Consider the following 27,291-nt stretch of genomic DNA (forward strand, 5'->3'; position numbering starts at 1 on the left):
TGCCGTGAGCCAACATCATGCCACTGAACTTCAGCCTGGGCAATAGAGCCAGATCCTGTCTCCAAAAAAAGAAAAAAAAACCCCATGTAATTGATAACTCTTTTTTTTTTTTTCCTGAGACAGGATATCTGTCTGTCTCCCAGGCTGTGGTGCAGTGGCCCAATCACTGCAACCTCTGCCTCCTGGGCTGAAGCCATCCTCCCACTTCAGCCTCTTGAGTAGCTGGGACTACAGGTGTGTGCCACCATGCCTAGCTAATTTTTTGTATTTTTGGTCGATACGGAATTTTGCCATGTTGCCCAGGCTAGTTTTGAACTCCTGGGCTCAAGTGGTGCACCTGCCTCAGCCTCCCAAATTGCTAGGATTACAGTCGTGAGCCACAGTGCCTGGCCAATTGATACTCTTTTTTTTTTTTTTTTTTTTTTTTTTTTGAGACAGAGTCTCTGTCACCAGGCTGGAGTGCAGTGGCGCGATCTTGGCTCACTGCAACCTCTGCCTCCCAAGTTCAAGTGATTCTCCTGCCTCCGCCTCCTGAGTAGCTGGGACTATAGGTGTGCGCCACCACGCCCAGCTAATTTTTGTATTTTTAGTAGAGATGGTTTTTCACTATGTTGGCCAGGATGGTCTCAATCTCTTGACCTTGTGATCCACCCACCTCGGCCTCCCAAAGTGCTGGGATTACAGGCGTGAGCCACCGCACCCGGCCTGGTAACTCTTAAATACCCATATTTCACACAAATGTGAACCAAGAAAAAGCTTTACTTATTAAATATTTGAAGGCAAAGTATTTTTCAAAGTTTATATAAAATGAATTGAGAAGAAGAAGCTGAAGCCCAGTTATTCATGAACACTTTGAAAATTGCTTATAATATGACTACTGCTATCATATAATTTTCACATTCATTCATTCTTATTTGGTTGTGAGCGCATACTTGGGGAGAACAAACAAACTCATATTTTCCATGTGGCATCATGATCTGTCCTGTAACCCAGTGACCTTGCTGCTCCACTCCAGTAGAAATCCAACAATACCGACACAAAGCACAGAGTGAGGTGTATGACATTATGCTGGTGTCCAGTTATCACAGTGCAATGAAGAAGGAAATCAGAGCAGAGAGGGGATACTGGATTCAGGGGATTTTACCTTTAAGTAAAAACTTAAATATATCCTATACCTATAGACCTCAAAATAACAGATTATATGATATAAATGGAATTAAACATTTTCAGTCTTTAAAATACTCTTCTAATTGTAGAGCCTGCTGTCCTTTATGGAGTCATTCAATGAAGAAAAAAAGTCCTTTTTGGATGTCCTGTCAATAAAATGGGATCCGGATGAGCTGGACAAGGATCATTTACAGTTGAGAGAAGCCTGGGATGGCCTCGATCACCAGGTGACTGTTTATGTTGATTAGAAGAACATTTTCAGGCCAGAATCAGTGGCTAACACCTGTAATCCCAGAACTTTGGGAGACCGAGGGTGGGTGGATCACTTGTAGTCAGGAGTTTGATACCAGCCTGGCCAACGTGGCAAAACCCTGCCTCTACTAAAATTACAGAAATTAGCAGGGTGTGTTGGTGGGCACCTGTAATCCAGATACTTGGGAGGCTGAGGCATAAAATCGCTTGAACCCGGGAGGTGGAGGTTGCAGTGAACTGGGATCGCACCACTGCACTCCAGTCTGGGTGACAGAATGAGACTCTGTCTCAAAAAAAAAAAAAAAAAAAAAAAAAAAAAGCATTTTCAAAGGGCAGCTTTGTTTTTTTGGATGAGGGTTTTACTTTAAACTTCCGTGAGAAATTCTGTAAAAGACAGTGTAGATGCTTCATCAGAAAATGGGATAGTGTTTTTATATTTTCTCCATGGCATCATTTGGGTAGTGATCATCTTTTAAGTAGGGATTTTTTGTGTTCTGCTTAGAGAAAATGCAAGCTTATCCAAGCTTGATATATTTGCTATCAATTCTTGGTTTGCTACAGTAGATTATCTATATTTTGATTGACGTGTGGCTTCTTCTCTACTATCATGTATCAATATCAGTAGATGCTTGAAAGAAGTAGGAACAAATCCACAGAGAGTGTGTAAGGATGAATTTGTACATGTGTGTCTGAATATATCTGTATAATTTCAATCCATTTCAATTTATTGAGACGTAGTTTATGGCCCAGCATATGGTACATAACTTTGTGCACTTGAAAAGAACACATATTCTGCAGTCATTGGGTATAATATTCTATAAATGTTAAATTTTTAAAAAATTCAATTTAATTTTTAATTTTTACTGGTACATAGTAGGTGCATATATTTTTGGGGTACATGAGATATTTTGATACGGGCATGCAATGTGAAATAAGCACATCTTGGAGAATGGGATCTTCATTCCCTCAAGCATTTATCCTTTGAGGTACAAACAATCCAGTTATACTCTTCAAGTTATTTTAAAATGTACAATTAAGTTATTATTGTCTATAGTCACCCTGTTGCACTGTCAAATAGTAGGTCTTATTTGTTCTTTCTATTTTTTTGTACCCATTAACCATTTCCATTTCCCTCTACTCCCTAGCCACCCTTCCCAGCCTCTGGTAATCATCTTTCTACTCTCTATCTCCATGAGTTAAACTGTGTTGATTTTTAGATCCCACAAATAAGTAAGAACATGTGATATTTGTCTTTCTGTGCCTAGCTTATTTCACTTAACATAATGACTTCCATTTCCATCCACATTGTTGCAAATGACAGAATCTCATTCTTTTTTTTTTTTTTTGAGATGGAGTCTTGCTCTGTCACCCAGGCTAGAGTGCAATGGTGTGATCTCGGCTTACTGCAAACTCTGCCTCCCGAGTTCAAGAGATTCTCCTGCCTCAGCCCCAGAGTAGCTGGGATTACAGGTGCATGCCGCCATGCCCGGCTAATTTTTTTGTTTGTTTGTTTTTGAGACAGAGTCTCGCTGTGTCGCCATGCTGGAGTGCAGGGGCACGATCTCGGCTCACTGCAAGTCTCGCCTCCCAGATTCAAGTGATTCTCTGCCTCAGCCTCCTGAGTAGCTGGGACTACAGGCACCCGCCACCACTCCCGGCTAATTTTTTGTATTTTTAGTAGAGACAGGGTTTCACTGTGTTAACCGTGATGGTCTCAATCTCCTGACCTCGCAATCCGCCCTCCTTTGCCTCCCAAAGTGCTGGGATTACAGGCGTGAGCCACTGCGCCCGGCCCTCATTTTTTTTGGCTGAATAGTACTCCATTGTGTATATGTACCACATTTTCTTTATCCATTCATCTGTTGATGGGCACTTATGTTGCTTCCAAATTACAAATATTAATTAATATAAGGTGGTTGATAATTTTGTTCAGATTATCTGTGTCTTGACGGATGTTTTGTCCAATTCTATTATATACTGCTGAGAGAGGAGTATTAAAATCTGTGGGAATCTGTCTTCAGTGCTGTCCAATTTTGCTTCATGTATTTTAAAACATTGTCATTGTGTGTACATGCTTATGATTATTTTGTCTTCCTGAGGACTTCTACCATTATGAAATATTCCTGCTTATCTTTAATAATACTGTTTTTCTTGACATCTATTAATATTATACTTAATCTTATACCAGTATAGTCATTCCAGTCTTCTGTGCTGACTGTATAGTACATCTTTTTCCTTCATTTACTTTTCATCTATTTGGAGTCTTTATATTCAAAGTGTATCTCTTATAAATGACACACAGTTGTATCTTGCTTTCTTACCTACTGTGCTAGTCCCTGTCTTTTTTTTTTTGAGATCGAGTCTCACTCTGTTGTCCAGGCTAGAATGCACCAGCAGAATCATGGCTTACTGCAGCCTCAGCCTCCTACGCTCAAGCCATCTTCCTGCCTCAGCCTCACAAGTAGCTGGGACTACTGGTGTGTGCCATCATGCCTGGCAAAATTTTAAATTTTTTGTAGAGATGGAGTTTTGCCATGTTGCCCATACTGGTCATGAACTCCTGGCCTCAAGCAATGCTCCTGAATTAGAACTTTTGGCCTCCCAAAGTGTTGGGATTACAGGCATGAACCACCGTGCCTAGCCTATCCCTTCTCTTTTAATTGTAGTGCTTAGTCCACTTAATATAATTGTTGATATAGTTCAATTTAGGTATATCATTTAACTCTTTGTTTTGTTTATTCTCTCTGCTTTTTCTATCTCTGTTTCTTCCTTTTTTTTTTTTTTGAGACAGAGTCTTGCTCTGTCGCCCAGGCTGGAGTGCAGTGGCCGGATCTCAGCTCACTGCAAGCTCTGCCTCCCAGGTTTACGCCATTCTCCTGCCTCAGCCTCCCGAGTAGCTGGGACTACAGGCGCCCGCCACCTTGCCCGGCTAGTTTTTTGTAGTTTTTAGTAGAGACGGGGCTTCACCGTGTTAGCCAGGATGGTCTCGATCTCCTGACCTTGTGATCCACCCATCTCGGCCTCCCAAAGTGCTGGGATTACAGGCTTGAGCCACAGCGCCCGGCCTTTTTTTTTTTTTCTGAGACAGAGTCTCTCCGTGTCTCCCGGGCTGGAGTGTGGGAGAGGTTAGTGAGCATGATCGTGGCTCACGTTTAACCTCTGCCTCTGGGTTCAAGCGATTCTCCTGCCTCGGCCTCCTGAGTAGCTGGGATTATAGATGCCCACCACCATGACTGGCTAGTTTTTGTATTTTTAGTAGAGATGGGGTTTCACCATGTTGGCCAGTCTGGTCTCGAACTCCTGACCTCAAGTGATCTGCCTGCCTTGACCTCCCAAAGTGCTGGGATTACAGATGTGAGCCACTGTGCCCGGCCTCCGTTTCTTCCTTTGTTGCCTGGTTTTGGATCATGCGTTTTTTAAGAATTCCATTTTAATTTGTCTGTTGACTTGACTCTGCTTCTTCCTATCATGTTTTTAGTGGTTGCTCTAGGGATTATAATATGCATTACAAAATTTTTACAGTCTACTTAGAGTTTTGCAATTTTTTGTTGTTGTTGTTTTTGTTTTGAGACAGAGTCTTGCTTTGTTGCCCAGGCTGGAGTGCAGTGGCTTGATCACAGGTAACTGCAACCTCTGCTTTCCAGGCTCAGTCAATCCTCCCACCTCAGCTTTCTGAGTAGCTGGGACTACAGGCATGCATCACCATGCATGCTTAATTTCTTTTGTATTTTTTTGCAGAGAAGGAGTTTCACTATGTTGCCCAGACTGGTCTTGAACTCCTGGGCTCAAGGGATCCACTTACCTTGGCCTACCAAAGTGCTGGGATTATAGGTGTGAACCACCACACCCAGCCTTAGAGTTGTACAATATCTAGGTTATTTTACAACTTTTTGTAACATGTAGAAATCCTGCAGTCAAATTGATTCATCTCCCATTATTTATGCTATAGTTGTTTTATATATAAATATACGTGACACATATAACATATGTCTTAAAATCCCCAGGGCCATGTTATAATTTTTTTTTCCTCTAAACAACCATATATTTTAAGGAAATTAAATGAAAAAATTAATCTTTTATGTTTATCTAGGTATTTCCCATGTTCTTAATTTCTTTCTAGAGATCTGAGTTTCCATTGAGCTCAGTTCCCTTCAGCCTGAAAACTTCCTTTCACTTATTTTACAATACAGGGCTGTGAGTGACAAATTCACCTAGTTTTCTTTGATCTCTAAATATGTCTTTGTTTTGCCTTCATTAAAAAAATAACTTTATTGAGGTATAATTTATGTAACATCTCATTTATAAATGGATAACGAAATGATTTTTCATACATTTACAGAGTTATGACAGGAACTGTGTGGTCCACAAAGTCAAAGATACTCTGGCTCTTCACAGGGAAAGTTTGCTGACCCTTTGCTTGGCTGTCAGGAGTGGCAGCCTGTTTTCAGAATACATTTTCCACACCGTTTACTAAGTATTAAATAGCAGTCTAGTGGCTTAAAAGAGCCACTCTTTTAGACAACCTAATTTTGAAGAACTTGCAGCTCCTACAATCTTCTCATCAGTGGTGGTGCTTATTGCATTGTCAGTTTCTATTCTGATCACTGCTTTGAAATGGACTTTTGTGAAGGATAAGACCTGTCCGTGACAAGTCCTCAACAAAGTGGAAGGCAATGAAGAAGATATTGTCTGTATAGTTCAGGCTGTTCCAGGCTACAGACACCTGGCCTGATTTTGTTAAATATGGAAACATTGCCCAAATAATGAGAAAAAACATAAAAAGAACTATTTTGCAGGATTAAGTGCTGTAAATTGGTAATAGCTTGAAAATCCATTCCTCAGTCAGGTAAACTGCAGCTCAGTTTGTTGGTGTGGCAAAATGAGACATTGCTAAAATTAAAGACATTGAGGACATAAAAGTTGAAACCATGTATGCAGTTTCTGGTTCAATAGTTTGAGAACAGATTTCTCAGAGCATCATAGTAAATGGTTTCATATTGAGCCTACTGTAGAAAATAGCAACATTATGTTATTTTGACCTGTTAAGATCTTATGTAAATTTTCAGCCAAATTGAAAAGTACTGCAGAAAGGAAGTGTTAAGTGAGAAAGGAGAGGAACGAAAGGTAAACATTGCCTTCTGTTCTTCCTCTTCTGCCTGCTGTATAAATATTGAGTGTAGCCCTGAGTCGAAAAAAACAGGTTTGGTTTAATTCAAAATATATGCAGCTGTCTTTTGGTTGCAAAGAATAATAGTTGAACTAGAGGTATTGCTCTTAGCTTCTCTTTAACTCAATTATATTTCAAATTTCTGGGTTTTTTTGGCAGATGTACACGTAGTTAGACACACTAAAAGTATATGCTAACTTGTTTATTTGAAATGACTGGGCGCAGTGGCTCACACCTGTAATCCCAGCACTTTGGGAGGCTGAGGCGGGCAGATCACTTGATGTCAGAAGTTCAGGACCAGCCCTGGCCAACATGGCAAAACCCTGTCTCTACTAAAAATACAAAAATTAGCCAGGCATGGTGGCACATATCTGTAATCCCAGCTACTCAGGAGGCTGAGGCAGGAGACTTGCTTGAACCTGGGAGGCAGAGGTTTCAGTGAGCCGAGATGTATATCCAGCCTGGGAGACAGAGTGAGACTCCGTCTCAAAACAAAAAGAAAAAAAAATTACAATAATGAAATAACTTTTTTTCATTTTTCTTTCATCTGGAGACATAATGGCAAAGAGTTAATGATTTAAGATTGTAGAATTGGCCAAGTGCAGTGGCTTACGCCTATAATCCCAGCACTTTGGGAGGCCGAGGTGGGCAGATCACCTGAGGTCAGGAGTTTGAGACCAGGCTGGTCAACGTGGTGAAACCTCGTCTCTACTAAAAACACAAAAATTAGCCAGGTGTGGTGGTGTGTGCCTGTAATCCTAGCTACTTGAGAGACTGAGGCAGGAGAATTGCTTGAACCTGGGAGGTGGAGGTTGCAGTGAGCCAAGATTGCACCACTGCACTCCAGTCTGGGTAACAGACTGAGACTCCATCTCAAAAAAAAAAAAAAGGTTATAGAATTATCTTTGCCATATATCTTTTGAGAAAATTAAACTTGCAAGACAAAAAAAAAAAAAAAAAGCAAAACAAAATGGAAAAGCTGTAATATCTAATGCTTTCATTTTATGAACAGTTTCATTTGACTGCCTTAAAGGAACCTAGCTTTTTCCTCATTTTGTATACCTGGGTACTTAGTTAAATATCTTTTAGATGTTTGCTTTTGCATGTGATGGGTACCCCATAAATGTTTTTGAATGAATTAATGTTGAAGTGATCTATCTGATATACAAATTTTTGCCTGTTTAAAAAACAGTATAACTCAACTGGGCTTGGTTGGTCATGCCTGCAATCCCAGCAGTTTGGGAGGCCAAGGCAGGAGGATTGTTTGAGGCCAGGAGTTCAAGACCAGCCTGGGCAACATAGTGAGACCTTGTCTCTACAATAAAATAATAATTTAAAAAAACCCTCAAAGAATAAAAACAGTGCATTTAGTAGAATTAGACTGGGTAACAGAAAGATAAAATACAGACTTAAGACCAGTACTTTTTATTAGAGAAAGCTGAGTGAAACAAATTTTAATTTGTGATTGATCTTCATAGGAGTATCAAATAAATTAAAAGAGGCTTATTTGGCTCACGTTTCTGCTTCTGTACAAGAAGCGTGGCACCAGCATCTGCTTCTGGTGAGGGCCTCAGGCTACTTCCATTCATAGTGGAAGGCAAAGGGGAGCTTGTGTATAGAAATCACATGGCAAGAGATGAAGCGAGAGCGAGAGAGGCAGAGAGAGAGAGGAGGTGCCAGACTCTTCAACAACCAGCACTCGTGGGAACTCAGCTCCTGTTAGGCCCAGCCCCAATATTGGGTATCAAACTTAAACATGAGAGTCAGAGGAGATAAACATTCAAACTGTATAGCAGTAAGTTTGTGTAAAAAGTCACATTCTTTTTTTTGAGATGGAGTCTCGCTCTGTTGCCCAGGCTTGAGTGCACTGGTGTGATCTCGGCTCACTGCAGCCTCCACCTCCTGGGTTCAAGCGATTCTCCTACTTCAGCCTCCCAGGTGGCTAGGACTACAGACATGATCCACCATGCCTATATATATATATATATATATGTCTCTTGAGACAGAGTCTCACTCTGTCGCCTAGGCTGGAGTGCAGTGGTGCGATCTTGGCTCACTGCAACCTTCGCCTGCCTGGCTCTGTGACATCACTTATCACACTTTCCTGTAACCATGTTCTTGGCTGCTTCTTTGGATAGGTAGTTCAGGCAAGAGCTGTGGCTTTCATTTATCTGGTTTACACTCTGACATAGGGGGTTGTATTAAATTGCTCTTCCATTCATACACGACACATGGAGCTAGGCAGGGCCCTACTCTTGTTTTTGTTCATTTGCTTAATTGTGTGTTGATTTCCTTTTATACTCATACCTTCTTTCCATTCTCCTTTCTCCTTGAGCCACAGTTTTGATATCTTTAATGTGTTTTATGTTTTTGCATAATATAGATTGAATTTATGTATATTTTTGTTTTGTTTTGTTTTTGAGACAGGGTCTTACTCTGTCATCCAGGCTGGAGTGCAGTGGCATGATCATGGCTCACTGTAGCCTTGACCTCCTGGGCTCCAGTGATCCTCCCACCTCAATCTCTTGAGTAGCTGAGACTATAGGTCACACTACAGGTGTGCACCACCACTCCTGGCTAATTTTTGTATTTTTAGTAGAGATGGGGTTTTTACCATGTTGCCCAAGCTGGTCTTGAACTCCTGTGCTCAACCAATCCTCCTGCCTTGGCCTCTTGAAGTGCTGGGTTTATCGGTGTGAGCTACTGCACCCGACCTGTACATGTATTTTTAAGTTGTGCACCCTTGACGTTATATGTTGTTTCTTTTTATTTTTGAACATAGTGTATTTTAAGGTGCTTCCATGTTGGCATTTGTGCATCTAATTTTCTCCTAACTGCTGCATAGCATTAAATGATGGGTAACCATCACATGGTCCTTTGTCCACGCCAGAAGCTTTCTGTGTCTTTATCTCCAGCTCTTAACACAATAGCTTGTTCATAAATGTTTGGCCAGTGAGTGAATGAACGACTGTGCGAGTGAGTTTTGACAGTGCTTGCCGAGGGGACATCCCGGTAGCAGGGGCAGCGAGAGCGAAGACACAGCAAGTATTTGGAGAAGCAAGCAGTCAGAGTGTGTGTTTCTCACCTGCTTGTGCATGCAGGGAGTGGTGGGAGGCTGAGGAAGGAGGAGATGTACCTGGATTTGGGGATGGGTGGTACTTTTCGTGAAGGACAGATATTCGGGAGATATGGTAGAGATATGTCACGTGGATATACAGTTAGGGCTAGATTGGGGAGAAGTTATAAATCTGTATCAAAGGTGTAGTTGTAGTGTCAGAGCACACAAGGACACACAGCATTTCAAATGATGGTCGTTCAGTAGGATAGTCTATCCTTGCTTAGAGGTGTGCTTTTAATCTTTTGAATTTCCCGCATATCTTATTGTGGATTTATCAAAACGTTTGTTTTTTCTTATGCCTTCTTTTCCTACAACTTTTGAACAAATTATATTCCTGGTCAGCAAGTAGCTAAGTGATATTTAAAACTAAGAAATTTACCCATTGATGAAGATTTCCATGATAATGGATCTCATTTATCAGTCTTGGCTTCCAGAGAAACTTCAAAGAGTCAAACATACTGTATGTGAAGAAATAAACTAGAAAAGTTCTACTGAAGAATATCTTCTTCTTCTTCTTTTTTTTTTTTCAGATTAATGCATGGAAAATAAAGCTGAATTATGCCTTGCCCCCACCCCTCCATCAAACTGAAGCTTGGCTCCAGGAGGTAGAAGAGCTTATGGATGAAGATTTGTCAGCCTCCCAGGATCACTCTCAAGCTGTGACTCTGATACAAGAGAAAATGACTTTATTCAAGGTTGGAAAAGAAAAAAAAAGAGATGTAGAAAAATATATATTTTGTTAGGGATTGTTCTTGAGTAAGACTTTGTCCTAAAAAGAAGAGAAGGAGAGTAGTGGTTATTTGAGGATGGTTTACAATTATTCCTCTGGGGATTTTTGGGACCTAGAACATAACTTTACATTCATGACTATTGTACTAGTTTAAGGTTGAAACAATAAGGATAGAATCTAAATAAGGATAGAGTTCTAAAGCAACTCTAAATAAAGTCTGACCAAAAAAAAGGTCAAGGGGTGGGAGGGTCAAGAAGGGGGAGCCTGATTTAAAATTTGAGAGACTTGGGTTCTTACTAAAATGGCATGAAAAAAGTTATGTGAGATTTATGGTATTTGAGCCTACAAAGGAATGGAATATACACCAATAAATAAAAGATTGTAATAATGGTTTTACTAAAGAAACTATGGTCTGCCTGTCTGTAAAATGTTCAGATTTAAAACATTTATGATGAAAATGTTTGTTCACAAAATCTTAGTTAAAGGGGGTAGTTTCAGCGTAAGCAATATAGCAAGACCCCACCTCTATAGAAAATTTTTTTAAAAACGAAACTAGCTGGGTATTGTACTGTGTGCCTGTAGACCCAGCTACTTGAGAAGCTGAGGTGAGAGGATCCCTTGAATCCAGGAATTCCAGGCTGCGGTGAGCTATGATCACGCCACTGCACTCCAGCCTGGGTGACAGAGCAAGACCCTGTGTCTTAAAACAATAAAAAAAAGTGGGTTGTGGGGAGGGCTTTATGAATTTTTTTTTGAAAAAAGATGTAATGCAAGTGAGATTGACAAACCCTTAATTATACAGTGTTTGACAATAAATATGGTTTATGTCATGCTGAATTTCTTTTCAGAGCCTGATGGATAGATTTGCGCATCATTCGAACATTCTCCTTACCTTTGAAAATAGAGATGAAAATCATTTGCCATTGGTACCACCTAAGAAATTGGAGGAAATGAAAAGACGGTGTGTAACACTACTATTTCACAACTGCTAGTACTATTCACGTTTGAATAACAACTGGTATTACAGAGACCACAAAATACAGATTTTTAGATAATTTTTACCAAGTATTCTCCTTTAAATCTTGATAACAGTATCTTCACATTTTATATAGTGGTAACGTTACAGATATTATGGCAACATACCTACTTTTTTATTGAATGTTAGAATATGGTGATGGAAAACATTCAGAAACTGAGCTCTGTATCTTGGTTTTGGATAAGTCACTCTCTTTTTGAGCATGTTTCCACCTTCATAAATTTAGGTTAATGATAATTGCCCTGTTCAGGTCTTACCGGGAAACTGGATCAAATGGGAGGAGGGATATGAAAGCACTTTATAAACTGTAAAATACTATAAATATTGAGATTATTTAATTGATTATCTTTTCTCATTACTCAAAAGCAACTTATTAGAATAGTGAGAGGGTATTAGCCTTTATAATGAAAACTTTTAATATATAAACTTAGATTATAGTTTCATTAAGTTATATGAAAGTTTTCAGATTTAGTAAAATATTTCATAGATCAACATTTTATTATAGGATTTGTCAGTCGGGGAATCGTTTATTCAGAAAATGTTGTGTTTGATGTTTTTACCTTAGAAATAGTTGTTTTATATCTAGTCACAGTATTTGTTTTACAATGTTTAAAAAAGAAAAAGACAATGATACATCTGAGTTCCATGTGCTTAAAAGAAAGAGTTAAAGCCTCAGTATTTTTAAAAATGCTGAACAGATTTCTCACATTTGGTCAATAATATTAAGTTAAATTCCAAAACCTGCACTGTTTTCCAGAATCAACAACATTTTGGAGAAAAAATTTATTCTACTTCTAGAATTTCATTACTACACGTGCTTAGTTCTTGGTTTGGTAGATGAAGTGAAATCAAAATTGGATATTTGGAACATTAAATATGGGAGCAGAGAATCTGTGGAATTATTGCTGGAAGACTGGCATGTAAGCTTTTAAATTTTGTGTCTTAGGCAACTCTCCTCCGTCTCTGGGTGCTGTGTTTGCATTTTTCCTTGGCACGATTTCCCATTAACTCTTTGGGTTTTGAGATGGGTTTTCTTGGTAGATTTCATTAGCTTAAATATTGCCTGGAGAGGAGAATTACAGGGAGTCAAACAGCAGCATAGGAAAGGGTAAAAAAATAGAAAATATCACTACTTACTACCCAAGGGGAGATTAAGAGTTAACCAGGTCTATTAACATAATATGAAAGGTTTCCATGCTTTTTTTTCATTAAAAATTCCTTCTTTCACTTACTTGAAATGTTAATTTTGGGTTCCTTTTCAGATTCATAGTTTCATGCAGTAATTACATTTTTCTTATAACATTTTGATCTTAACTTACTAAATTTTACTAGCTAGGATAAACAGTACATTTTTTCTTTTGTCTTGAGGCTTTCTTTTTGGCTTTAGCTCTTCTAATTTATAGGAAAAATGTTTGAAGTGACTTAAATATAAGTGTGTTCACATCTAAGTTAAAACTACAGCATCACAGAAATGTCAGTTCTACATTTAGGCCTTGTCCTTCTTTTTGTTTCCCTCCTTTTAGAGATGAGGTGGGGCTGGGCGCGGTAGCGCACACCTGTAATCCCAACACATTGAGAGGCCAAGGCAGGCGGATCACCTGAGGTCAGGAGTTCGAGACCAGCCTGGCCAACATGGCGAAACCTCCCTCTACTAAAAATACAAAAATTAGCCAGGTGTGGTTGTAGGCACCTGTAATACCAGCTGCTTGGGAGGCTGAGGCAGGAGAATCACTTGAACCCTGGGAGGTAGAGGTTGCAGTGAGCTGAGATTGTTCCACTGCACTGCCCTCCAGCCTGGGCGACAGAGCGAGACTTTGTCTCAAAAAGAAAAAAAAAAAAAAAAAAAGAAATGAGAGGGGAAAGGAAAATCCACGATTGTAAATTTTGTTGTAAAAATTTAAAAAATGATAGAGAAATTTACTTCCAATTTATGACTTAAACACTCTAAGTTTCCAAACAGAAAGCATCATTCTAAACTAGGCTAGATTTTGAGTATTTCTATTTCTTTTTCCTTGGTTGAATTTTCATTTTTCTATTTAAATATTCATACTATTGGCACACATAAATATAAAGTAAATATGAATTTTGAATTAACTTAGTATTTTTCTGTAACAGAATTTGGTTAATGGTAGTTTCTGAAATGTTTCTGTGTGATGGATATCTTTTTGTAACATACTCTATCTAAAAAAAGTACTCAATATTAATAAAGCATGTGAAATAAGAGCAACTGACACAATTATGTAATATTAATAAAATGTGCAAAGTAGGAGATCCTGAAATTACTATAAATACTTAACTTGCCTTTTTCCACAAGAGGAATACCATTGTAACACCATGTCACCACATTAAGATCAATTTTATCAGATGTCAGACCTATTTAATGTTCACACCCAGCTTATGTCTCCTAGATTTTCACCATCCTTCTTCGTCTTTTCCTACCAAATATGTAGTATTAAAGCCCTAAAGAAATTTTGGTAACTATGTCCTTCATTGAATGGCTGTATCTCTCTATCTGGATTTCTTGGCACAATTTTAAAAGTAAAAACTGTCTTTTTGTTTTCTTCCCAGAAATTTGTTGAAGAAGAAGAATTGCTAGCTCGACTTGATACTTCTTTTCAAAAATGTGGAGAAATTTATAAGAATTTGGGTAAAGTAGTTCAGTTACTTTTTGAGGAATGACTGTCACTTAACAATGATGTTTTATCTGTTGTGCTTTCTATATAATGTTTTAGAAATTAGTTTTATGTGCATGTTTTCCTGGGAAAATTCTTGCTTTCACTTTTAATATTGTCAGAGTACATATTATTTTGCCACTGTCAATTAGTATGCAAATATTTTAAAATAGTATTAATAAAAAATTGTTTTCTAAGATTGCTTTTTTGTTTTGTTGATATTGTAGCTGGAGAATGTCAGAATATTAGTAAACAGTATATGATGGTGAAATCTGATGTTTGTATGTATAGAAAAAAAATATGTAATGTGAAGTCCACTCTACAAAAAGTGCTGGCATGTTGGGCTACTTATGTGGAAAACCTTCGCTTACTAAGGGCTTGCTTTGAGGAGACAAAGAAGGAAGAAATTAAAGAGGTATTTGCAGTCTAATAGCATCTGCTCAATTTTATTTTTTAATCGTTTTGTTTTGTGACCCTCATTTTCAATCCAAAGATGAGAAAACAAAGAAGAGTACACCAGTGTTTTGGAAAATTCTTCAAGGTCTTGGAAAAAATTTAGTTTCTTCCCAATATAATTGCCAAGAGGCAGTTTTCTCCACTGGTTTATAGGTTTTATACATGGTCACGCACACACATACACGCCCCCCCTTCCCACACACAGAGCTTTCTTAAGGTATAACTTGCATATGGAGTAATAGCTTTTGGGAGATGTTTTGCTAAGCTCTTTGGAGAGGAAATAAGACTTAATATACTGGGTAGCTTATAGACACAGTTAAAATAAACTACTGTTCAGAAAATTTTATTTTTCCATTTGGTTGAAACCTTTCAGCTCTAAAATCTTCCTGAGTTTCTAGAGGAGGAAAATCAAGATACCTTAACTTATCTGTAGGGGTGTGGAAGAACTGTCAATGTAATTCATTATTGTTTTCATGTGTTATTCATGTAATAATCTGTTCTATGATTATTTGAGGTGGTTTTTCTTTCTTTCATTTGTTTTTTTCTGTTGCAGATGGCTATAGATAGCCTTTCAGATTAAACATTTCCAAAATAGAAACTAAAATTAATATAAAATAGATTATTTGTGTTAAAGTAAAATTTGTGATAACTGTAAGAGTGCAAAAAAGAGCATTTTAGGGATTGAGTCATCACTTCTGTCACCTGTATTAGTACTAGAATTTAAAATCTTTGTCTTCCAACAGTCCTTCTGTCTTTAAAGATTGTCTATAAAAATGTACATAACTCAGAGAAAAATAACACTCTAAGGTTGTAATACCCAAACTGCTAAGAAACCCTGAGCTACCAGAGAGAACTAAGAGAACTTACGGAACACTCTAAAATTTGAAGGAGACACAACAACATCCATCTGTTGGATACCATGCTGCTACTAAGTTGTTGAACCTAACTACTGAAAATGGGAACTGTTAGATAATATTTCTGGCCTAGGGACTCTCTGAAAAAATTAATGAGACAATTAAGGCTCCATGCACTAAACAAGTTTGGAAACCTCTGCTGTAAGTTCATCAGCCATGTGGAAAGAGAGATCAGATGCATCTTAAAAGTCCAGGACCAGGAGTGATGACAGACAGCTGGCACTTGCCAGTTAGCACTTAGGAGTGAAGAGCTAGACCAACAGGGTTGGGAGACTCCTCTAAGGGGAAAGTCAAAGTCTCTGCAAAGAATGTTGCTTAGGATTAGTCTTGGTACGGAGGTTGCCATGACCTTGATTGCGCTACTGCACTCCAGCCTGGGCAACAGAGCAAGACTCCATCTCAAAAAAAAAAAAAAAAAAAGCCTTGGTGAACATTTATTATACATAATAGAAAGAGAGTATTATGTCATTAAGATAGTATGTTGCTTGTGTGTTGTGTAGGTACCCTTTGAGACACTAGCCCAGTGGAATCTAGAACATGCTACTTTAAATGAAGCAGGAAATTTCTTAGTCGAAGTCAGCGATGATGTGGTTGGATCATCTATTTCTAAAGAGCTGAGAAGGCTGAATAAAAGATGGAGAAAGTTGGTTTCAAAAACTCAACTTGTAAGTTCTTTTGATTGGTTGCAGCTTTATTTAGATATGATTTATGTACCATACAATTTACTCATTGTAAGGTCATAACTGATTGATTTCTGGTATATGCACAGAGTTATGTAGCCATTACCATAAAAAATTTAGAACATTTTTATTACTTCATAAGGAAACCCTAGCAGTCACTCCCTATTTTCTTCCAATGCCCCCTGCCCCAGCCCTATGCAACCACGAATCCACTGTCTTTCTATAGATTAGCCTATTCTGGACATTTCACATAATAGAATCATATAATATGTGATCTCTTGTGACTGGCTTATGTTACTTGGCATAATATTTTTAAGGTTCATCCCTATTATAGAATGTAATCGTACTTCATTCCTTTTTATTGGCAAATAATAAATCATTGTATGGATATACCACATTTTGTTTATCCATTCTCTAGTTGATGCACATTTGGATTCTTTTCACTTTTTGGGTTTTTATGAACAATGTAGCTATGGACATTCATGTGGACACATGTTTTCTTTGAGTGTATGCCCATGAGAGCTTTCAATTCTTAAACCTTTCTTGAGTATATGCCTGAGAAAGCTTTTAATTCTTGAACTCTTTTTACTACAGAGCTGTCATGAAGGAAAAACAAGTATTGTTTTGCCTATTAGATTTTCAGCTCATTGAGAACATACACCGAGCCTTATTTATCTTTATATGTAGCATAGTGCCTCATAAAAGCAGACTTTTTATAAAATATTTTTTCAACTGATTCTTAACAATTTGAGACATAGGTGTTTTATGTGAAAAGCTCACATTTTATAGCACAGTTGTAGTTTAATCCTAAACGTATAGTTGAATATATTACGTCCACTTCCTGTTTGTAATGTATATTAGCATAAAATAAAATATGAGTATTAAATTTCATGAAATTAATTTTGTATAGGAAATGAACCTGCCACTGATGATAAAAAAACAGGATCAGCCCACTTTTGACAGTTCTGGAAATATTCTATCTAAAGAAGAAAAAGCAACTGTTGAGTTTTCAACAGATACATCAATAGAACTTCCTGAAAATTCTAATCAACATATAAAGGTAAAATAATCGTACTTTGTATATTTCACTTGCATATAGAAATAATTTAAGTTTGCTATTAATAAAAAAGATACTGCCAGGCACAGTGGCTCGTGCCTGTAATCCCAGCACTTTGGGAGGACAAAGCAGGTAGATCGCTTGAGCTCAGGAGTTCGAGATCAGCCTGGGTAACATGGCAAAACTCTGTCTATACCAAAAATACAAAAGATTAGCTGGGCATGTGTTTGCACACCTGTGGTTCTAGCTACTCGGGAGGCTGAGGTGGGAGGATTACTTGCGCCTGGGAGGTGGAAGTTGACAGTGAGGCGAGATCGAGCCACTGCACGCCAGCCTGGGTGACAGAGTAAGACTCCCGCCTCAAAAAAAGAAAGAAAAGATACTGTTGAGATGGTGGTAAATGTGTGAATTGTTAGATAACATTTAAAGTATGGTCATTTCCTAGGAAAATGCTTAAATGTTTTCCCTCATGAAGTCTTTAGCATGAAAGTCTTACTTACTCCACTTACTGTGCTCTCACAGACTCACAGAGCAATCCTGACTCTGAGCAGTGTAAATTGAGTTGTTATTTTCTCGAGATTACTTCTGACTAGTGCACAGAAATTGGCTACCTTTAAGCTAACCCCTGGCCTCCGTGTGTCTTGCTTCCTTTCTGTAAAATGGGGGAAAATATTCTATTTCTTCCTTGTTTTGTTGTGTAATTTGGAGGATGACTTTATAGGAAAAAGTATGGGAAAAGAACAAAAAATAAATTAAAAATCATATACTTGTAAGATATAATACCTATGGCTTGGGACATGCTCCACCTTCGTGATAACTTACACAGCTTTACTTAAACTACTTTTAAACTGTCTGGGACCTACTGGCATGATGGAGTGCCAGCGTAAAGAATGCCTACTTAGAAAATCTTGAAAGATCTGAATTTTTGCAGTGTGCTTTAAAATACTAGAGTCTTCTGATACATTTAAAATGTGATTTGACCAGGCAAGGTGGCTTATGACTTCAATTCTAGCACTTTGGGAAGCTGAGGCGAGAGGATTGCTTGAGCTTAAAAGTTCGAGACCAACCTGGGCAACATAGTGAAACCCTATCTCTATTTAAAATAAAATAAATAAAATAGTGATCTGATTAAAAACAACTTTAAGAATGTATCTTTGGGCTGGGAGCGGTGGCTCACGCCTGTCATCCCAGCACTTTGGAAGGCTGAGGCAGGCGGATCACTTGAGGTCAGGAGTTTGAGACCAGCCTGGCCAACATGGTGAAACCCCATCTCTACTAAAAATACAAAAATTAGCCAGGAGTGGTGGCGGGTGCCTGTAATCCCAGCTACGTGGGAGGCTGAGGCAGGAGAATTGCTTGAACCCAGGAGGTGGAGATTGCCGTGAGCCAAGATTGCACCACTGCACTCCAGCCTGGGTGACGGACTGAGACTCTGTCGCAAAAAAAAAAAAACAAAAACAAGTGTCTGTGTACTCCATAAATATAAGCCATTATAATTTGTCAACATATAGTTTAAGAAATAATGTATCTATCATGTAAAGCTATAGTATGTCAACCTATAGATTATTAATGGGGAAAAGATTTAATTTTGTTGAAATTTGATTCCGAGTTTCTTCTTGATATTTCACAACTACCATTACTAATAGCTGAATTTATTTAAATCGTGTATGAGTTTTAGCAATGTGTTTACCGTCACTTACCATAATTTACTAAACTTTAATCTTCTTACATGTAAAATGGAGAAAGTATTATCTGATAGGAATGATATTATAATTAAGTAAGAAACCCTGAACAAAGTTTTTAATTTGCAAAGTGATATATACTATTTTGAAGTGTGATCATTGGCCAGGCATGGTGGCTCATACTTGTAATCCCAGCTCTCTGGGAGGCTGAGATGGGGCTTAAGCCCAGGAGTTTGAGATCAGCCTGGGCAACATAGTGAGACCCCCATCTCTACAAAATATAAAAAATTAGCTAGACATAGTGGCATACTCCTGTAATCCCAGCTACTCGGGAAGCCGAGGTGGGAGGATCACTTGAGCCTGGGCGGTTGAGGCTGCAATGAGCTGTGATTGTGCCACTGTACTCCAGCCTGGGCAATAAAGCGAGACCTCATATAAACAAAAAAAGTTATTGTTGTCAAAGAATGACATCTTACATCGTTAAAATATGTTTAATTAGCACTCTTCAGGAAAGAAAGTGGTGTAACTTTTTTATCTTTTATTTTTGAACACAGGATCTTGCTTTGTTGCCCAGGCTGGAATGCAGTGGCATGATCATAGCTCCAAACTCCTGGGTTTAGGCAATTCGCTTGCCTCAGCCTCCTGAGTAGCTAGAACTACAGGCATGCACCATTATGTCCAGCTAACTTTAAAATTTTTTGGAGAGATGAGGTCTCGCTTTGTTGCCCAGGCTGGTCACAAACTCCTAGCCTAAAGCGATCCTCCTGCCCTGGCCTCCTAAAGAGTTGGGATTACAGGTGTAACTTTTTGAAAAGGAAAATTATTTTGTTATGTACATGCTGACATTTTCAGTGGTAATTTTGAATGTTGTAGGCTGGAGAGGAACATGAAAAAGAAGATGAAGAATTCACAGGGCAACTAAAAGTGGCTAAAGATGTTGAAAAACTCATTGGACAAGTGGAAATCTGGGAGGCAGAAGCCAAATCTGTTTTGGATCAAGATAATGTGGGCACCTCAATGGAAGAATCTTTGAAGGTATGAGTGTAAAAGTATTAAGAGGGTACTTTCATGGTCGTGCATTTATGTTTTAAGATAAATAGAAAGTTTTAAAGTAAGTAGTAATAAACCTACAGTTTTAATTTTCTTTGTTGGGTGTTTTAAAAATGAATGGATTTTATCACTGGATCATTTGTTGTTATTTTGCTTGAAAGCAGAGGTTAGATTAGGAGACCACTGATAATACCTATGAATGTTAAGCTCTTGGACTTATTTTCTTAGCCATAACCTGTGGGTTAAAATATTCTCTTGCACCAGAGGACAATGAAGAGATGAGTGAGTTCAGTCTCATAGAGCTCAGTACAGAGTACACATAAGAGATTATACAATCAGGCTGGGCACGGTGGCTCACGCCAGCAATTCCAGCACTTTGGGCGGTTGAAGCGGGTGGATCACAAGGTCAAGAGATCGAGACCATCCTGGCCAATATGGTGAAACTCCGTCTCTACTGAAAATACAAGAAATTAGCTGGACATGGTGGCACATGCACCTGTAGTCCCAGCTACTCGGGAGGCTGAGGCAGGAAAATTGCTTGAACCCAGGAGGCGGAGGTTGCAGTGAGCCAAGATCACACCACCGCACTCCAGCCTGGTGACGGAGTGAGACTCCTTCTAGAAAAAAAAAAAAAAAAATCACACAATCTATGCTTTGAAAGTTCACCCACTGATGAAGCCACTCTCCTTTCCTTACTCAGTGCAGGCAGAGTGACTCATGTTGTTAGATCTCCATTCTGTCTTTATTCTCAGGCAGTCAACTCATTGAAAGGCAATGAGGCAAGAGTGTGTTTTAATGTCACTTAGTTCTCCTGGGAAAGGAGTTATCATTGAGGTTTTTACTGAGTTCCAGCTCAGCTATAAAACCTACAGAGCATAAATTACAACAAGATGGGAAGTTCCTAGAATAAAAAGGAACATTTACATAATTTTTCTAAGCCTACATTTCTGAAAAGTGTGTCTTTCAGCATTTTGTGTTTTCATTGTGTGATAGTTTTTATTACTTTGAAAATATTATATAAATTTATCATGCCATCTCATCTGCCAGTGCTTTTCTGATTTTTAGTATTTATTTATCTACTGTATCTGGAATTTATTTTCATGAAAAAAATGAGGTAGAAATTAAAATTTAAAAATTTTTTTAATAATTTAAAAATTATTGTGAACATACAAGCACACTGAAATATATTTCTATTAAGAAAGAATTAAGTAGATATTCATTGGATCAAAATACTGGATCAAGATATATTCTAAAGTAAGAAATACAAGTTCCTAAACTGTATGGATAATGAGATAATGTAATCTCATTTGTGGTTTTTAAACAGAGTTGTATTTTTATATATAATGCATTTATATTCATAGAAAAATATCTGTAAAGCTATACCAGTAACTGAGTCTATCTTAATCCTGTGTTATTCCCAGCTCTTAATACATGGTAGACATAAAATAAATATTTTCTTTCCTTTTTTTTGAGACAGGGTTCTGCTCTGTCACCCAGGCGGGAGTACAGTGGCACAGTCATGGCTCACTCAGCCTCCCCAGGTTCAAGTGATCCTTCCACTTCAGCCTCCCAAGTAGCTGGGATTGCAGGCATGCACCATCACGCCCAGCTAATTCTTTTATTTTTAGTAGAGATAGGGTTTTGCTGTATTGCCCAGGCTGGCCTTGAACTCCTGGGCTAAAGTGATTTGTCCGCCTCCGTCCCTCAAAGTGCTGTAGGCGTGAGCCACCACGCCTGGCTATGAATATTTTCTTTACATGCTGTACCTTTCTATTGTTTTTCAGTTTTTTTAATTACATGAGCTTTTTTGTTGGTTTTATAATTTAAAAGAGGGAACAATTGAAATTATAAATGAACGTGCTAATTTCAAAAAATTGAAATCACTGTTAATTCCAGTGCCCCAAGACAAATAAGATCAACATTTACATAGTTGATATCACACACTATAACTTCTATTTGATCATACCCATGTATATTAGTTTGTTTTCACCCTGCTATGAAAGACATACCTGAGACTGGGCAATTGACAAAAGAAAGAGGTTTAATGGACTTATAGTTCCACGTGGCTGGGAAGGCCTCACAATCATGGCGGAGAGTGAAAGGCATGTCTATGTGATGGCAGACAAGAGAAGAGGGTTTGTGCAGGGCAACTCCCTATATGAGAACAGCACAGGAAAGATCTGCCCTCATGATTCAATTACCTCTCACCGGGTCTCTCCCACAACTAGTAGGAATTCAAGATGAGATTTGGGTGGGGACACAGCCAAACCGTATCTCCATGCCACTGTGAGTTGTAATTAAAAAATTATTTTTTGCTAACTTGAGAACTGAAAAGTGGTATCTCCTTACTGTTTTAATGCGTAGTTATTTGACTACATGTGATACTGAACAATCATATATTTATTAGACATCTGTTTCTGTGAATTATCTGTTCTTATATTTTCAAAATTTTCTTTGGGATCCTGGCATTTTTTAAATTGAATTATACAAGCTCTTTGAATTGTGATCCATTTTCATTTCTGTGTCAAATATTTTTGCTGAGTTGTTGACTTTGTTTATTTTATTTTGCACTGCAGGGTTTTTATATTTATGCAGTCATGTCTGTCCCTACTCTTAGGCCTGGAAAGACCCTCTGCAGTGAGATAGCAGATCAGATTTTATTTCATTTTATTATTTTTTTGAGACGGAGTCTCGCTCTGTTGCCCTGGCTGGAGTGCAGTGGTGCAATCTTGGCTCACTGCAATCTCTACCTCCCAGGTTCAAGAGATTCTTCTACCTCAGCCTCTCAAGTAGCTGGGACTATAGGCACCCGCCACCACACCTGGCTAATTTTTGTATTTTTAGTAGAGGTCGGGTTTCCCCATGTTGGCCAGGCTAATCTCAAACTCCTGACCTCAAATGATCCACCCACCTCGGCCTCCCAAAGTGCTTGGATTACAGGCACGAGCCACCGCCAGTTTTATTTTATTTCATTTATTTTATTGTATTTTTTGAGATGGAGTTTTGCTCTTATCACCCAGGCTGGAGTTCAGGAGCATAGTCTTGGCTCACTGCAACCTCTGCCTCCTGGGTTCAAGCAATTCTCCTGCCTCAGTCTCCCGAGTAACTGGGATTACAGGCACGTGCCACCATGACCAGCTAATTTTGTATTTTTAGTAGAGATGGGGTTTCACCATGTTGGCCAGGGCGGTCTCGAACTCCTGACCTCAGGTGATCAGCCCGCTTCAGCTTCCCAAAGTGCTAGGATTACAGGTGTGAGTCACTGCACCTGGCTGCAGATTGGTTTTTATGGATAATGTCTTCTTTTTGTGGTTTCATATTTCTGACCCATTTGGAATTTATTTCTGTTATGATATATAAAGGTTATTTTCTGATGGCTATTTTCTCCAGTAACATTTATTGAATTCTCCTCTTCACTACTTTGACATGGAACAAGTTCATTTTAAGATTTATTACCATTGTCTCAACTTTCTTTCTATTGTCATTGTATTACTTTTATTCTTTATTTTATTGAAGTGCTTACTTTATAATCTATAAAACACGTTCAGAATCTGATTGTATCAATATGAACTTTCAAAATGACTCCTTAAAATATCATTTTTCAGAATGCAAATTTGCCGGATTTTGGATTAATAATGAACTTTTTTGTTTTCCTGAGATTGTTTTGAGTAATGTTTAACATATAAGAAGAATGTTTATTGTGATCTCACTTCAATTTGTTTTAATAGCATCTTATTGCCAGAGGCTCTATGTATGATGAGCTTATGGCAAGAACTGAAGATACGTTACAAATGGATATACAAAATATTTCAAGCCAGGAGTCCTTTCAACATGTTCTCACAACTGGGCTTCAGGCAAAGATTCAAGAAGCTAAAGAGAAAGTCCAGGTCTCTCTTTAATATTCGCTATTTAGTAATTCTGTTCTCTAAAACCAAGGGGTCACTGGATGGGCAGTGAAGGGAGGTGATAGCCCTGTAGCTTGGAAACGTTTTGTAAAATATTACTTTTGCTTTATGTGTTATTTCTTTATAATTTAGAGCATGTCGGAAAATATAAGTATCATAGTATATAAGTATGAAATTTAGATAGATATCTACGTTTAGATAGATTTATCATAATTTAGATAGATTTATCATGATTTAGATAGATATCTAAATATCTTTGTCTAGTGGGAAAATAACAAGTAGTCAAAGTGTTTGTTAACTTAAGAATTTATTAAGAATTGGTCCCTGTGTTAATTTGAGAATTTTTTTTTCTTCAAGATCAATGTGGTAAAACTTGTTGCAGCGTTGAAGAACTCAGCCGACGTTTCACCAGAATTGGACATCAGGCTGAAGATGGAAGAATCCCAGAAGGAACTTGAATCATATATGACGAGGGCTCAGCAGTTACTGGGGCAAAGAGAGAGCCCCGGTCAACTCATTTCAAAATACAAGGTGGGAATCTTTTCAACCATCAAATGTAAGACATTTATCGTTAACTGCCTATCTTGTTTGAAATCAAGATGTTTCCTTCACTGTAATTATACACTGAGTTACTATAACTTAAAAAGAATTTCCCAGTATTATATATTGTTCCCCTGAGGTTACTAAATGTAAGTATTGAAGTATAGAATTTTTTAATTCAAATTTTATTGTGGATCTGCTGAATGTACTCAGTGATATGGTGTAAAGAGTGCAGCCGACTCTATGACATTGAACCAGAATTTAATTTCTCTGGCTTTTTAATTTGTAAAATTGGCGTAATAATTCCAGCCCTATCCACCTGTCAGATTTGTTGTGAGACTTTAAGTGAAAATAAGGCATATGAAATTACTTTGCATACATTCTCTGAATATAAAAAAATACCATTATTATTAAAAAACTTTGAAACATGCTTATCTGTAATTAAAGACCTAATAGTGTTTTTTATAGAGACAGTTTCAGGTTAATTTTTATGGTTTGATAGGCTGAGGTTGCAGCTTAAGATGTCACCAAACCAGAGACTCACTATTAATTGACATGGTGGGAGGTGCTGGGGGAATTAGAAGCAAAGCTAAATGCCTCTACCTTGGAGCAAATGGGAGAGGTGGAGTAATACCAGCTCTTTTGTTCATTCATACTCAGCATTTAGCACACTTTATTGAACACTTAAAATGAGCTGGGCATTTGGAGGAAATAAAGATTCAGGAAGACAGTGGCCCATTCCTACTCCTACTCTTTATGAAAGGGCGCCCTATAGGAGCCTCTCTTCATTCTCATCACGACCTCCGTCTGTCTTCTGGGCCTCAACACTATTTTGCCTTTCTGGATTGCAAACCATGCTGGGACCCTGTTGTCAGTCATTTCAGCACTGCTTTTCCTATGACCTTAGTAGCCCTTGTCTGCTTGATCTCATGCCATTTGCACTTTGCTAGCTGCCACCTTCAACCACTTGCCTCTGTCTTTTATTCCCACTTTTACTCCCGGGTTCCTGAAAGTACTAAATTGACCTTAAGAATGAATGGTTGTTTTAAATGATGGTGAGGCTGGATTCTAGGTGGCTAGATATGGTCTGGTCAGGAAAAACAGAAGGAAAAAAAAAGAGAGGCTCCTAGGCTCCCTCTTTTTCTTTTTCTTTTTCTTTGAGACAGGGTCTCACTCTGTCACCCAGGCTGGAGTACAGTGGTGCTGTCTCGGCTCACTGCAGCCTCCAACTCCTGGGTTCAAGCTGTCCTCCTGCCTCAGCCTCCAAGTAGCTGGTACTACAAGCACACACCACTACGCCCGCTAATTTTTTTAAATTTTTTTTGTAGGAAAAGGGTCTCACTCTGTTGGCCAAGGCTGGTCTCAAACTCCTGGCCTCAAGTGATCCTCCCAAGTCAGTCTCCCAAAGTGCTGGGATTACAGGCATGAGCCACTGTGCTCAGCTGCTTGGCTTCTTTACCAGAGAAGGGCTGGAGGTGTCAGTTCTCACACCATTTTCCTCTCCCTGACCGTCTTCCTTTTGGTTTTCCCCCATTTTGCCAATGGCATTTAGTCAAGTGGATACACTTTCACAGCAGAAGCAAGATCCCTGTCCTGGTAGGCATGCACACACGGGCAGTGGGAGCTCCCAGCTATGACTAGCATACAGGGTAAAGGTGTCTCCCCAGGTCATAAATCTAGCAGTCCTCCAGGAGGCCTTGGAGGAGGGCCCTGGAGCTCAACATTGTGCCTTACCTGCAGCCGGTCCATAAAAATGTGTAATGAGTGAATGAGCGAATTCCCACCCTGCTTGGCTTCTCCCTGAGAATGACTTTCATCTTCTCTCTCCTGTAGGGGCCTTTTTCACACACAGGCCCCGACCTGTTTTTTTGTTCTGTCATTCACTAGTTACCTAGGCCATGTTTCTGCTCCTGTAGAGTATGTCAGGTTAGGAGCAGACACATGCCTGTCACGGCTGTTCCCATCCTTGTGTACTGCTGGGGAGAGACTGCCAACGTGAGTGGCCCTGGGCAAAACTTTGAAGTTGATGGTGAAAAAAATTGGCCTCCTTTCAGCTAACTGCTTATGCACGATAGTTAACCTTTCTATAAATTTTGTCTTGGCCGGGTACGGTGGCTCACACCTGTGATCCCAGCATTCTGGGAGGCTGAGGTGGGAGGCTTGCTTGAGCCCAGGAGTTTGAGGTTTCAGTGAGCTGTGATTGTGCCACTGCACTTCAGCCTAGGTGACAGATCGAGAACTTATCTCAAAACAAAAAACAAAACAAAACAAAACAAAACTGGTAGACTCTTCATGTTATATTGCTTCTGAAGTATGGTTGTCTGCTCAATACTTAAGAACTTCAAGGCCGGGTGCGGTGGCTCAAGCCTGTAATCCCAGCACTTTGGGAGGCCGAGACGGGCGGATCACGAGGTCAGGAGATCGAGACCATCCTGGCTAACACAGTGAAACCCCGTCTCTACTAAAAAATACGAAAAAATAGCCGGGCGAGGTGGCGGGCGCCTGTAGTCCCAGCTACTCAGGAGGCTGAGGCAGGAGAATGGCGCAAACCCGGGAGGCGGAGCTTGCAGTGAGCTGAGATCTGGCCACTGCACTCCAGCCTGGGTGACAGCACGAGACTCCCTCTCAAAAAACAAACAAAAAAAAGAACTTCAGAGGAAACTTAACCAGTGGCTTATTAAACCTGTACAGTGAACTTTATAATTACTTATCAATGGGGTAACAAAAATCATTTTGAATATCATGAAGGTATCTTAATCTGGGCCTCATGTGTAACTACATTTGAATAATAAATATTTTGGCACTCTTTTGAAAAGAATTCAAGAGATGCCAAAGGGCTAGCAACCTCAATTTACAAAGAGAAGT

At 38.9% G+C, this 27,291-nt stretch overlaps 1 protein-coding gene across 12 annotated transcripts in view; it reads left to right on the forward strand.

Moving 5' to 3' along the window:
* The window catches only part of SYNE2 (spectrin repeat containing nuclear envelope protein 2), a 376,210-nt gene that overhangs the window by 115,416 nt on the left and 233,503 nt on the right, over positions 1–27,291 (forward strand). For all 12 annotated transcript variants that reach the window (XM_065548888.1, XM_065548887.1, XM_005561459.4 and 9 more), the window contains exons 11-21: positions 1,257–1,394; positions 10,235–10,399; positions 11,283–11,395; positions 12,228–12,390; positions 14,039–14,117; positions 14,370–14,557; positions 16,013–16,177; positions 17,103–17,252; positions 19,805–19,966; positions 23,710–23,868; positions 24,244–24,417. In XM_065548888.1, coding sequence (XP_065404960.1) covers positions 1,257–1,394; positions 10,235–10,399; positions 11,283–11,395; positions 12,228–12,390; positions 14,039–14,117; positions 14,370–14,557; positions 16,013–16,177; positions 17,103–17,252; positions 19,805–19,966; positions 23,710–23,868; positions 24,244–24,417 — 1,656 coding nt within the window. The remainder of the gene's footprint in view (positions 1–1,256; positions 1,395–10,234; positions 10,400–11,282; positions 11,396–12,227; positions 12,391–14,038; positions 14,118–14,369; positions 14,558–16,012; positions 16,178–17,102; positions 17,253–19,804; positions 19,967–23,709; positions 23,869–24,243; positions 24,418–27,291) is intronic.

This window comes from Macaca fascicularis, chromosome 7 (genome assembly GCF_037993035.2).
Source record: "Macaca fascicularis isolate 582-1 chromosome 7, T2T-MFA8v1.1".
NCBI lineage: Eukaryota > Metazoa > Chordata > Mammalia > Primates > Cercopithecidae > Macaca > Macaca fascicularis.